The sequence below is a fragment of the Papio anubis genome, chromosome 5, assembly GCF_008728515.1.
Source record: "Papio anubis isolate 15944 chromosome 5, Panubis1.0, whole genome shotgun sequence".
NCBI lineage: Eukaryota > Metazoa > Chordata > Mammalia > Primates > Cercopithecidae > Papio > Papio anubis.
The window spans coordinates 91716109-91730856 of NC_044980.1; the positions used below are offsets into that span (position 1 = coordinate 91716109).

Sequence of the window (14748 nt, forward strand, 5' to 3'; positions counted from 1 at the left end):
GTAGGTTGCTCCCACAGCCAACTAACAGTGACACACAGAGGAATATTATAGAAATTATGTCCACATACTTATGTTTGTCAAAGTTAAGATTCAAATTTGTTACATCAAAGCATACATGCTAGAATGTGTCACATGACTTTAAAAAATCCCACTGAATATAAAGCAACATAAAAATCTATGAATAAATATAAAGCATCCCATAATAATATCTGCAGGAAGCCAAAAGGGGCCAACAAAAATGTCTATGGCCTAAGTTTTACTTCATAGGAATATTCATATATTCTCCCAAAGATTTAGTTGTAATGCTACACATTACAAATATTCAACTGCTTACCAAAATACGTTTTCTGGCGGCAAAACGTTACTTAAAAAGGGAGTGCGGGGGGTGTTAAGTGCTTGAGGGAGTAAGAATGCAGCAGAAAATTACAGGAGCCCACATATCCTTTTTCTTAAATTTAATTTGTCATATATAAGGTTTTTATATACAATCAGTGTGCATTGTAACAGTTTATATTAAAAGTCAATCAAGTTTATCTAAAATGTTAACCTGGCTGCATAGCACATTTGACATTATTGCCCACATGAAACGGGAAAACAAACAGATTTACAATAACTTTTGGCCGTTTTGGATTCTGAAAAGTGTTTATACACCTACCCTTTTAAACCAGATGCATCTGAAAAAAATGTTTCCAGAGCATGCAGTTTAAGATTTTACATATCATCTCGCCATTTTAAAACTACAAACACAATATTGACTAAAAAAGGAAAAAAAAAGGGGGAATAACATGTATCTAATAAAATATTCAGTATAAAAAGAGGACTAATGGAATTAAAGTGGCCCCTTTCCCCATTTTTACATTCTAAACAATGATTCCATCGAGACAAATCATTAAAAAGTGTTATTACACTGATTTTTTTTTTTTTTAATAAGAAGGCCTGAGTTGGTAGGGAAAGGAACAGTCAAAAAAAGCCTGAGAAAGGGAAGGAAGTAAGGAAAGTTCCTTTAATATTTACAGTAATTTACAGCCATTTCTTTTTTGTAAAAAGGCATAATAATAGATCACAAACAGGAAATTCCTGGCTATTTTACAGATATAAGTACAGAATTTAAATATTCAAGCTTGTGATGAAAAGCGGCAAGGTGGTCGCAGTGTACAATGTAAACAAGTAGCTTTGGAAATGAACAAAGTCCTTGAGTGTTTTTCTTTATTAAGAAAGAACTCTCTTTCATTCCTTCCTGAAACATGATCACAGGTCAGAGTAAAGTTCATATATAAACATAATTTAAATGGAGGTCAGTCTAAAATCACTGACTTAAAAACAGTTTTATCCAGCCTGTATGGGAGGGCAGTGTTGAGGTCCCTGTAATAGTAAACATTTTCCATTTCTTTAAAAAAGAAACAAACAAAAAAAAAGTACTACAACATTTGTAGTACAGTGCAGCATAATCCTTAAATATAAAAATATTTTCTCTTCTGTTGGGATAATAGACCTTGCATCCTGGAAAGAAGTAACAATACTGCTACTGATAGAAGATCTGTTTATATCTTTCAAGTCATGTAAGGCAATTACTGTGTTGGTTTATGATATATGGCTAAAAGTCCAGAAAGACGAAATAGCAGTTTTTGTTATGTTTTCCGACTACTCCAGGTATGCTCCGGTGTACTTTTGTGTTCAATTGAATGTTCAAATGGAGATCTGGAGCCATAAGGAGATCTCTGATCTAGTGGTGACCTAGGGCCACTGCTGGAAGCTCTGTGGTCCATTTGCCAATCTGAGTGATACCTATAATCCCTGGAAGATTTATGGTGCGTATATTCAGAACTTGATCGGTGGTCTGAATGTAACCGATGATCTGAATGAGAACGATGATCAGAATGAGATCTATCTTTTAAATTTCCTTCCAAATTTGACCTGTGATCTCTACTCCTGTGATCATCCAGTTTTCTGTGTTTCTCTCTGTCACCGTAATATCTAATAAAGAAAAATTGAGAATTTTAGATAAATAATGCAAATTAAAATGTTTCCAAATAAAAGATTACTAAAAAACATAAAAATACCTTAAAACATGTTTTTAACTGTATACAACCTCAGTGTTTCATTATAAAACTTACTAAATTAACTCAAAAATCACTGGAAATATCTCTTTGGAAGAACTATTTGATTCATAAACTAAAGTGAACCATACAAAGTCCTTAAAATAGCATCTAATTTCACATGGCTATTTTAGATAATTAGCTGCTTTTTATTTTACAAATCATTTATATGACTGCATCTTAATTGTCTGAAAGTTGAAATTAAGACTATTACAACTATCTGAAACACTCCTGAGACCAGAGACTTTTATCAACGACTAAGCAGGAAAAAGTTTAAAAATGCTAGAATGCAGTCTACAAAATAATCTGAAAAAAATTTTCATTGGTTGCTGACGCCTATTACAAGCTTCCTCAAGTTTGACTAGTTAGTAAGACGTGACACATGAATCATTAAGAAATTTACTCCACAAACATGTGACAGCTTGACAAAAAATAAATGTGGCAGTTTAATGAGAAGTATTCTCTAAAATGACTGCCTATTCCAAAGTGACACACACTGAAGATAATGTGTTCCTTTTTTGTTGACCTTACTACAAACAACTATATTGTATAAGCCTGTGAAATATATATTACAAATCTGCCTTTTTAATTATTTGACGCTTTCTAATAATGAGACATTTACAACTGATGTGTTCATAGTGTTGACAGAAGTTCTCAAGAAATTATTGTAGTGAACACAACTAAAATACAAAGAATGTCTTCTAATTTGCTGCTTCTACTTACTATAAAAGCATAAATACCATAAATCTGTTTTCAAGTTTACTTTTAGTAATGATCATTAACTACTGACAATACCTCTTTATCAATAAAGGAATAAAAAGTATTCTATGTTATTACACTGAGGTTGCTTACTGTTCAAAGGCTTCAAAAAACAACAATAAAAAAAAAACCCTCCTGGTTCCAAGAATATTCCAGATTGCTGAGATGAAGTTTAACCTCAACGAGATGTGTTTGCATATATTAATTTTTCCCCTCATGACTTTTTAAAAATATGGAATACAAAATTTCCTAAGCCAAACTTGAACCACTATTACATCAAGTTTTTATTTCATCCCATTTATTTAAGAGTATTTGAGCCAATATTCTCCAAAACCAACAATGAATCCCACACAATTTATAACTATGCAACTCCCTACATTAACTTTCTTACTACATATTTTGATCTCAATTTTATGATTCAAAAGCCATTTTATAGAGAAATTCAGTTCTTAAAATATATAAATTTTTCTTAATTACATACAACACCTTTATTTCACAAGATTTGTTTTGACTGCATGAAGATTGAATTAGTTGATAGGTTAAATACAGGAACATCATGATAAGGAGAAAGACATGCATAAGCAAAATTTCTAAAGTGACTGCCAAGTTTACCTGCTGTCTTGCTTGTAGTGATCCCAATCACGATGGTCTTTACCATTACTAAAAGAAGAATAGGGTCTTTTCCTGGATTCACTTTTTTTGTAAGAATCTCCCTGATGTCGGTCTTTATGATGATCATGGTACTGAGTTAAGTGTCTATCAGAGGAGTAACTGTCCCTGCTGCTATCATCGTGATTTGTATTCTCTTTTAATCTTTCCACATCTGTTAGATAAGTACAACTTTTATTAACGACCTTAAAAATAATATGTGGCAAAAAAAACTTAAGTTGATAGATAACAAGAACTCGTTTCAACCCTTGCCAAAACAAAATTGGTTCCCAAATACAAGCAGTTGAAGCATTTATAAATGGTGTATAAAAGCAGTACTAAGGATTATTTTAAAAGGGTCACTTGATTCTGAAATGTGACAAAAACTAAAAAATATGGGACCCATTCCTTTCTCAGACTATACTTTTGTGGCTGTCATACAGAAAGAATGCATTACTATTCCAAATTACATAAAAAAGAATATTTGTTCATTTTAACAGTTATTCTACAATTTCTGGAAACTGGGAAAAAGATGATTAAAAGGATAATCAACTAAAAAGAACGATAGCTTAAGAGAATACATTTTATATAATAATGTAGGCCGGGCGCGGTGGCTCAAGCCTGTAATCTCAGCACTTTGGGAGGCCGAGACGGGCGGATCACGAGGTCAGGAGATCGAGACCATCCTGGCTAACACGGTGAAACCCCGTCTCTACTAAAAAATACAAAAAACTAGCCGGGCGAGATGGCGAGCGCCTGTAGTCCCAGCTACTCGGGAAGCTGAGGCAGGAGAATGGCGTAAACCCAGGAGGCGGAGCTTGCAGTGAGCTGAGATCCGGCCACTGCACTCCAGCCTGGGTGACAGAGCGAGACTCCGTCTCAAAAAAAAAAAAAAAAAAAAAATATATATATATATATATATATATAAAATAATGTAGGTATGTATCAGAATTACCGTATCTTCTTAATATAAAGGTACTTGTAAATAAAAACAAGGTAACAACTTTTTTAAAATTTAGTTTATTTAAAACAAATATTTTAAAAAAAATTTTTTTAAAATTTATTTTCCCAATCAGTAAGGCTTACATACCTGGATTTCTAATCACATGAGGATTCAAGTTGCTGTTTTGATCATTGTTTTGCTAAAATAAATGCACACATGTGTAAGAATCTTTAGGTGACTTCACAAACTTACAAAAAAGGATAATTCTTAGAAAATACTGACACTGAAGTCTTCAAACAAGGTATTAGAATGTTTATGTGTGTACATATATGTATATATGTGTGTATATATACATGTATGACATTTATAGATCTCCATTTTTAAAGTATGAACTACTTGTCCCATGACTTAAAGATATTTTTTCACTTTGAAATAAACTGACTTAATAGAAAAGTTGCAAAAATACTGAGTTCTCACATACCCTTCACCTAGCTTCTCCTAATGTTAATATCTTATATAAACATAGTATAAAGATCAAAACCAAATAATTAACATTGGTATAACACTATTAACCGAAGAACAGACTTCATTCAGATTTCACATTTTTCCACTCATGTTCTTTATCTGCTCGGGGATTCGATTTGGAAGCCCATATTACACTAAGTTGTCATGTCTTCCTCTGAGGCAGCTCCTTAGTCTACTGCATGCTGTTAATACTTCTGGAGAGTAGCAGTTATTTTACAGAATATCCCTCAAGAAGGGCTTGTCTGATGTTTTCACATAACACTTTTATATTTTTGGCAAGAATTCCACATAAGTGATGTGCCTTTCTCAGTATCAGAGGGTTCGTGATGCTGATGTGTCTTACCACTGGTGACATTAACCTTGATCACTTGTTTAAGGTGGGTCAGGTAAGTTTCTCTATTATAAAGTTATTATTTTCCCTTTATAATTAATAAACATTTCAGAGATCTGTCAATATCCTATTTTCTTGCCCATTAACTTTACCTCCCTTCTGTGAATCTTGCCTGAGATTATTACAGAATTATTACTGTGGTGTTCAATGGTGATTTTTAAAATTTATCTTATTCATTCTGTATTTATTAATCAAATTGCTTTGTAAAAAGAATGTCTCATGGTTTTAATTATATAAATTAAGGGAAAAAAATATGATAGCAAGTTTACCTGAGATTCCTGCCGTTTTTTAATAGCATGCTTATATAATTTATGTAATTTTCTTGCATCAAATTCAGTAAACTTAGATACAAAAATCCATAGGTTTCTAGAAGAATTTAAAAAAAGGCAAATTACATTAGTCTGGTGGAAAATATTTAGTTTTTTTCATGGAACTCCTTCCCTCCAAACAGAAACACATACACACATACACAGCCCTCTATGGAACAAACTCTTAAGGATATTAATTCTATGTATTTTTTCAAAACTTCATATAAGACTCCAGTGAAACTAAACATTATATTTTACTTCTCTTCCAGATCACTTCATTTTATAGTCTTTAGACTGAAAAGCAGTAAACAATCCTAATTTGAAATGCACCAAAGATATAAATTAAATCAGGAAGTGATTCAGATTCATACTGTGATCCTGATTATGCATATAAGGGACAGGTATGTTAATAATTGGGAGTGGAAATACCATCAGGTAATACGGATTATGCTTGTAAAGAATTGTCTTAAATAATGCATTAAAAAGTAACTGTCATTTAATAATAGTAATGTAATGGTCCCAAGAGTTAACACGATCAAACACCATAAATGAGGTACAGCTTGGTATCTCTTGCCATTCCAACAGAGGCATCATTAATTAATCAGAAACTGTGGTGATTATTTCATAATGCATGTGTATATCAAATCATCAAACTGTATACCTTAAATATATAAGAACTGTAAATTGTTAAATATACCTCCAAAAAGAAAAGGAATGTTAAGTTCTAAGGGAGGGTAGTAGTCCCTAGAAGATTCAAATGTACACTAGAGGTAAAATATTTACCTTGAAATATATTTTTAAAATGAACTTAAGAGAATATATTGAATGGTACCTTACTGAACTGAAATCCACAGAAGGGGGAAAATTCATCTAGCCTTTACATAAATTCACAGACTATCTCGAACATATCTACATTCTAAGGTTAACTCATAAGGGTAAAAGGTGGGAATTTAATAAAGTACCTTTTTGTTCCTAAGTAAATTCCTTGTAAAAACATATTTTCCGGCCGGGCGCGGTGGCTCACGCCTGTAATCCCAACACTTTGGGAGGCCGAGGCGGGCGGATCACGAGGTCAGGAGATCGAGGCCAACCTGGCGAACACTGTGAAACCCCGTCTCTACTAAAAATACAAAAAAATTAGCCGGGCGTGGTGGCGGGCACCTGTGGTCCCAGCTACTCGGGAGGCTGAGGCAGGAGAATGGCATGAACCTGGGAGACACAGCTTGCAGTGAGCGGAGATCGCACCACTGCACTCCAGCCTGAGCAACAGAGCGAGACTCCGTCTCAAAAAAAATAAAAATAAAAATAAAATAAAAATAAATTAAAAAAATATATATATAGACACACACACATACATATACATATTTTCCCCCAAAAAAATCTAGTCAGGAACCAGATTCTGGTCTTAATTATATCATCCAAATGACTATCTGATCTTGAACAAAGCACCAGAGCTGAGGCAAGCATCAGCACTTACACAAACCTAAGAATTAGTGCCTCTTTTAGAGTTCAGGTCCTAGTGTTTCCTCTGTCATTCTCCAGTTCCAGCCCTAAAATACTTTTCAACTGAATCCATTTTTTTCCTTCTGTAAAATGGAATAGTAAATATCTGTTCATAGTTCCTACAAGTAATACTATTAAAAGGATCAGCTAGAATGAGGCATATTTGATAGACAAATAAAATACAAATATACATTCTATTTTGGCCATCACTTTATTACAGTGATCTTTAAATAAAAACTAGTGTTGCATTTCAGTTGTTTTTAAGAAATTTGGTCAAAAAATATATTGAAAAAAATTGTAAGCAAAAAACAAAAAGATCATTATGGTAACTACTGTAACACATGCTTAATGCCAACCGTTCTGTAATCTTTAGATTTCTATCTTCTTTCATTCTGTACAATTCCCCAGATGGGGAAGGAAAGATGGAAATATCTCATAAAGCAAAACAGCTGCAACTTCTGCCTCCTTAGTTCAAGTGATTCTCTTGCCTCAGCCTCCCGAGTAGCTGGGTCTACAGGCATGTGCCACCATGCCCGGCTAATTTTTTTATTTTTTTTTTATTTTTAGTAGAAAGGGGGTTTCACCGTCTTAGTCAGGATGGTCTCGATCTCCTGACCTCGTGATCTGCCCGCCTTGGCCTCCCAAAGTGCTGGGATTACAGGCATGAGCCACCGCGCCTGGCCCACAATGACTGTTGTTGAGGGGATGGGGTCAGCCAATAATAGGTCTCAATATAAGGTACTTTTTTTTTCTTGTTTCTGTATTAAAAAAAAATTCCCCCCAGCACTTTGGGAGGCCAAGGCAGGCAGACCGCTTGAGGTCAGGAGTTCAACACAAGGCTGGCCAACAATGGTGAAACCCGTCTCTACAAAAAATACAAGAATTAGCCAGGCCTGGTAGCCTGGGCCTGTAATCCCTCACTACTAGGGAGACTGAGGTGGAAGGATAGCTTGAGCCCAGGAGGCAGAGGATGCAGTGAGCCGATATCCGCCACTGCACTCCAACCTGGGCAACAGAGCTAGATTCCATCTCAAAAAAATGAATAAATAAAAATACAATTTCTCCAAGAGAGCAAAAGCTATTTTGCTTCATGGGATATTTCCCTCTTTCCTTCCCCATCTCCCTCTTAAGGGAATTTGGTTTAACCAGAGACAGAGGCAGCAGGAATGAACAATAAGGCATACGAAATCAAAGTAACTGAGAACCAAACGGGAAAACCAAAAAGGTAATCTGCCCAACTGAATGAAGAAAAGTGAAGTGAGAGCATAGCCTTAGGATGTAAAGTGACAGAATACAATGAAAAAGTTAAGTCTCCTGGCTATTAAGTCTCTCTTCTTCCAAAGGTTTCCCCACTCTTTCCTAATAACAAACCGAATTTGAAATGGTACCTATTTGTATTAGTCGCTGTGTAATTTTTATATTTTACTTAAAATTTTATTTCAAATTCTTTAATTGTTTGCTCATTTTTAAATTTACTTTCAACCAAATTCACTGTGTAATTTCAATAAGATGTTCCTTATTTCTCATCTAGAACGCAGAAAAATTAGATATTCTAACTCTTTGAACCTCAAAAATCTAAGCCCTAATTACAAGGATTCAAATATTGGTGTGTAAGATACAACTAAATATTTTCATTCAGTGGTCCTCCAAAAATGATAACCCATTCTTGGCAAAAGGTATTATTTAAATGAGGAGTTGCCAGGCTTTCAAATTTTGTATATCTGGTTAAATGTAAAAGATAGAAGCCAAGCATTTTTACACTAAAAAAAGTAGAGAAGAAATTAAATGTAATCCTTTAGATTAGCTAAATTTAGCTTTAAGAATAATGCACTACATTACTTTTATTTTCCTAACTTTTGCATTTTACATTGCTTGAGGATGTTAATTTTTACAACTTCATACATGTATCCAGGATGTAAACTGCTAAATTCATGCAACAATAAACTTTGTGGGAACATCAACTTCAAAAGATATTACCGATAATAATTTGGTAAATTGCAAAGACTTTTTCAAATAAAATGCAATCTGAATTTTAATGAAACAGCTGTCACTATTCCTTTAAAGGTAGAGATGCCACTTGTTACATACCATGATACCTAAGTAACCACTCATAAATAAAAAACTTTAACGTTAAAGGGAGAAAAATTAAAACAATCATCTGCAGGTTACCTCTTTAAAAATTATCTTGTTCCCTAAACTTCAGAATCAGAAAAGAAAACAGAAAAACAAAAGACAGTTACATAATGCAAATTTAACACTTCCTGAAAAGTGTATCACTTACTTTCTCCATTGCTTAATTTGTTCAGGATTTGTATACTCTTTTAGACATTCTGTGATATGGTCTCCAATTTTTATTAAACATTGTCTAGTATGTTCTAGTTGTTCTCTTTCTGAAAGGCCTTTCTCAGGCCTATCAAGTTGTTTCAAAGCTGCTTTAACAGGCCTCATTCTTTCTTTACACTTTAAAATAAGAAAACAAGAATATAAACACATGTATTAAAAACCTAAAGTCAACAAGATCTACCTCCTTCAATGATATTTACATGAATATTATAACACTGTTTGATAGCAAAATAAGCAATTAAATCTCACTTCACAAATCTTATACATCAGGGTTCTTTCCCCTTTAGATTTTTTTCAGGAAAGTAAGCCTTTCTGTTATCATTTAAAATTAGTATTTGAGTAAGTAAAAGTTTTGAATTTTACTTAGCTTCTACATAAATGGTTATTTTTTATACTGTAGCATACTATTATAAGGAGTCTTAAATACAGAATATTAAAAGAGAGAGAGTAAAAATATTTCAGAGTATAACTTAATATACCCTACTATCCACTAAATACAGGGTAAAATGATTTTAGCAAAACTATTAAAATCAATATAGCTAGATATATAAACTGTCTATTCTTCCAAACTTTTGCAACAACAGAAGGTGGCAATAATGACTTGCTCTTCATATTTTGGGTGGTTGGGGAATACAGGGTCAAAGGGTAACTTTTTCCTTGGCCTGTACATTCCTGACATGCTTATAAAAGGCTGACATATTAAGAACTGCATGTTTTATTGTAGCAACAGGAACTACAACCTTCTACCAAAATCAAAATAAAAATATTACTAACAAGGGAACCGTCAGATAAAATTTGTAAATGCAAAAACAAATTAAAAATTAACATTATATTCACAGAAAGCAAGCTGGTTTAGTTCTAGGAATGTAAGGATGATGGGTCAACATCAGACAATACATTTAGATAATTCAACATCATTTATTAAGAAATCGGGCCAGGTGTGGTGGCTCATGCCTGTAACCCCAGCACTTTGGGAGGCTGAAGCGGGAGGATCACTTGAGTCCAGGAGTTTGAGATCAGTCTGGGCAACAGTGAGACTCTGATTCTATACCAAAAAAAAAAAAAAAAAAAATTAGCCAAGCATGGTGGCACACACATGCGGTCCCAGCTACTCAAGAGGTCAAGGTGGGAGGACTGCTTGAACCCAGGAGACTGCAATGAGCTGTGATCATGCCACTGGCACTACAGCCTGGGCAAGAGTGAGACTGTATCTCAAAAAAATAAAATAATAAATCCTCACACCACTGCTCTGAAGGACCTCTCTTATTAGAAAGAAAATTAAAATTCAGTCAGATCTGATGCTTTAAGAAAATCTTTAATTTCCTTTCTAACTTTTAGTTTATTCATTGCTGTTCTTTATGTTTCCTATTTTTTGTTCAACTTTGGCAGTTTATATTCTGTTAGAAAATAATTTATCCAACATATGTCAGTTTAGTACATACTATGTTCTAGATATTGTTCCAGACCCAGGAAATAGAGCTGTAAGTAAAACAGATCCTGCCTTTATGGAACCTGGAATCTAGTATAACACTAGAGAGCCAATAAATAAAGAAGAAATAGTGTGTCAGGTGACAACAACTGTGATAAAGAAAAATAAAGCAATAAAGAGCAGGGAGCTTCCTATCTTATACAAGATTTCAGAGAAGGGCAATGTTTGAGAGGACATCTAAAGAAAATGAAGGAGTAAGCCATTTCAAGTACAGGAAAAAACAAACATGAACGCCCTAAAACTTGCTTGACATGTTTTAAAAAAAAGTGTGAACACCAGTGTCGCTGGAACCAAGTAAGTGAGAGAAGTGGCTGGCAATGATGGGAGGTGACTAGATGCTACGAGGTTGGTTTCAGGCTAAGAATCTTTTCTCCTACATGAGATAGAAAGCCATTGGAGTGTTTTAAGCACAGAAATATAATGGTGGGACTTTATTCTCCCTCTAAGTCATGATTACTCTGGTTGCTATGTGGAGTACCAACGGAGGTATGAGCAGGATGGAAGCAATAAGAATAGACCCTGACAATAGTCCTTTGCGGTAGTATTTAATCTATTTTATAGAAGAAACTGACACTTAGAATAAAATGACATCTGTCAAATCCAGCTCTAACTGACCTCAGACTCTGTGCTCTTTCTTGACTGCTAAATTATACTGTCACTTAGGAAGACAACCAGTAAAAGATAAGGAGTGATGTTTAGAGAGTGATGACCTAGAAAAGGCCATTGAATTTCATAATTATTTACAGCTATTCCCAAATACAATGGAATTTCTTACTTAGAGGTAAAATCCTATACAAGCCAGAAAGTCTGGCTCCGGAGTCCATGTTTAAGAACTATTCCAGTCTTCATTTCCATGATACACACAATATCATTTAAGATCAATGGAGAGAAAATTCATGCATTGTGCACAGTAGGAATTTTTCCATTCCAGCAGTTACATGAAAAAGTCAGAAGACTAAAAAAGAAATGTGGGGGAAAAAAAGTGGCAAAAGGCACAATCTCACCTAATTCATTAGTGGACCACAGAGAGAAGGGGAAGTAGCTCAAGTGAAGAGTTTAATGTTTTCACCTCAAAAAAGCAAAAGAATACCACCTCCCCCGAGTCCCACTCAATACAGAGTAGACAAAAAACAAAAACAAAAACAAAAAAACCAGTTACCCTTGAAAAAGAGAGAAGAAATCCCAACCTGTGAATCTGCAGAGGAGATAAAAATAAAAGTCCAGAGATAAAACATATGGCTCAAATAAATAAAATGGAAGATAGGAGCCACAGCAGCTTTGAATGTCTCCAATATTCTCAGTGACTGGAAGAATGTCAACAGCCCAAAGTAGGGAGAACAAGAAGACTGGTAAGAACCAATATATTTAAAGGGCATGAACAATATTTGAACTATATTAGGGCATGTTGTGGAATCAGTAGGAAATACATTAGTGGGTTCATTAAATCAGCACTGTCTAGTCATCGTGCAAAAGAAGAGAAAGCAGGACAAGAGGGTAAGCTGGGGATCTAGAAGGACATACTGGGTCAAAAACAAATATAATTTTAGAAGGTGAAATTTCCCATCTTTGAAGTATAGCATTTGATTAATACTAGTGATAAAACTAACAACCAAGTCTAACAAGTGACTGAAGTACGTTAACTGCTCCAACTAGTACAAAAGATTCAGATTCTAGAAATGCATGTTGTCACGCATATCATGCATGTTGTCATGCATTCTCTAAAAAGGAAATATAGGAATATATATTTATATATAAATTTGTATATATTGTAACTATATATAAACATGATACATTTATATATTAGACTACAAATGTTACCTTCAGTTGTGGCTTGTAAGGAAACATTTCCTAGTCCTAGTTAAGGCCAAACTACGTATCTGTCTCATACCACTTGGCTTTTTTCTCTAAAATTATTATTCCTTCCTGGTTTTGCTCTGCAATTGGACTTTTTAGTCTCACAATCACTATCAATTTCTAAGCTTTTCTGAAGACAGCACTGATCTGCAAACTTTACATGTACCAATTCATTTAATCTTCATACTTACTTTCCAAATAGCAGCATTCTGCCTCAAGAGTCAGTACTATTAACCACATACATACTGTTATATTATGTAATTACATAAGTATACAATAATATTCAGTAAATAAATTATGAATATATACATTGAGTAAATTATACATAAATACATAAATATCTTCAGTAAATAAAGTCTTCAGAAAAGGCACAGATAGTTTCTCCCTCACTTTGAGGAACACAAAGGCATGACAACATGCAGAATCAGTATATTTTAGACAAGACATATTGCCAGTCCAAAACAACATAGGTACAAAAATTGAGCCTGTTTAGATACTCGTATAATTTGACAGTGCAACTTTACAGCTACTGCATCTACTAACAAAACATTAGGCTCATATTTTGTACATAATTTTTTCTTATTTTACTTTTCTAGTGAAACATTTCACTCTTATTGGATTTTTAAAAAAAAATACTGGTCTGCAAAAGACTGGGAAAAAAACTAGTCCTTCACCATAGATAACAAGCACAATTACATATATGTGTGTGTGTATATACACGTATTTATTTTTTAATGGCATTCAGGAATTTAAAAATTTGAAATATGAGCTGGAGGAAAACAAATACACTCAAAGTACTTGTCAAACCCCTCTTCTTAAAGTCTTTCTTAAAAAGTCTCTCTGAATTGCTTCTAAATTTAAGACACCAGCTGGGCATGATAGCTCAAGCCTGTAATCCCAGTACCTGGGCCCACCTTGACCTCCTTTTATCTCCCTTGGTTTTTTTGTTTTTTTGTTTTTTTTTTGAGATAGAGTCTCACTGTTGCCGGCCCGGGCACGTAGTCATCTGAGGTGCAATGGTGCAATCTCAGCTCACAGCAACCTTAGCCTTCTGGGTTCCAGCAATTCTCCTGCCTCAGCCTCCAGAGTAGCTGAGATTACAGGCGCCCACCACCACGCCCAGCTAATTTTGTATTAGAGTTTTGTATTTAGAGTTTCATCATGTTGGCCAGGTTGGTCTCAAACTCCTGACCTCAGGTGATCCACCGCCTCAGCCTCCCAAACTGCTTACAGGTGTGAGCCACCACACTCAGGCTTATCTCCCTTTTTCACCAAGGAATTCAAGACAAGCCTGGGTGATATAAAAAATCCCCATCTTTACAAAAAAACTAAAAATTAGCTGGGTGTATGGCACATGTCTCTAGTCCCAGCTACTTGAGAGGCTGAGGCAGGAGGAGCACTTGAGCCCAGAAGGGTGAGCCTGCAATCGGCTGTGACTACACCACTGCACTCGAGCATGGGTGACAGAGTAAGATGCTAACTCAAAAAAAAAAAAAAAAAAAAAAAAAAAGAAGCCTTCAAATTTTAAATATATTGCTTTTATCAATCTAATCTATAATAAATTCAAATGCAGTTCTAAATTAAAAGCTATAAATGACAAACTTCAACTTAAATGTTATATGATTTAGTACTAATAATCAGAAAGTCAAAGGCTTACAATGCTGAATGTCTTCTGATCCAGCTCTTCAGATTCTTCAGAAATGGGAACTGGTTCACCACTTGCTGTGATATGAACTGGAGCATCTGACACTGAAGATTTCTTGGATCTTTCCCTACCATCAGATTTGGATTCGCTCAACTAAAGAAAAAGTGAAAAGAAAACAAAAACAAAACCCCAATAGCAACAAAGGCAAAACGACTAACACTTCCAGAAAATAATTACTGTCTCA

The 14748-nt window shown here is 34.5% G+C and overlaps 1 protein-coding gene across 2 annotated transcripts in view; it reads right to left on the reverse strand.

Annotated features, from left to right (window-relative positions):
- Window positions 1-449: 449 nt before the first annotated feature.
- Window positions 450-14748, reverse strand: part of CHD1 (chromodomain helicase DNA binding protein 1) — a 76443-nt gene continuing 62144 nt past the window's right edge. For both annotated transcript variants that reach the window (XM_031666325.1, XM_017959747.3), the window contains 6 exons: window positions 14517-14657; window positions 9455-9633; window positions 5632-5728; window positions 4594-4645; window positions 3468-3678; window positions 450-1974 (listed from right to left, as the gene is read on the reverse strand). In XM_031666325.1, coding sequence (XP_031522185.1) covers window positions 1629-1974; window positions 3468-3678; window positions 4594-4645; window positions 5632-5728; window positions 9455-9633; window positions 14517-14657 — 1026 coding nt within the window. In that variant the 3' untranslated portion in view covers window positions 450-1628. The remainder of the gene's footprint in view (window positions 1975-3467; window positions 3679-4593; window positions 4646-5631; window positions 5729-9454; window positions 9634-14516; window positions 14658-14748) is intronic.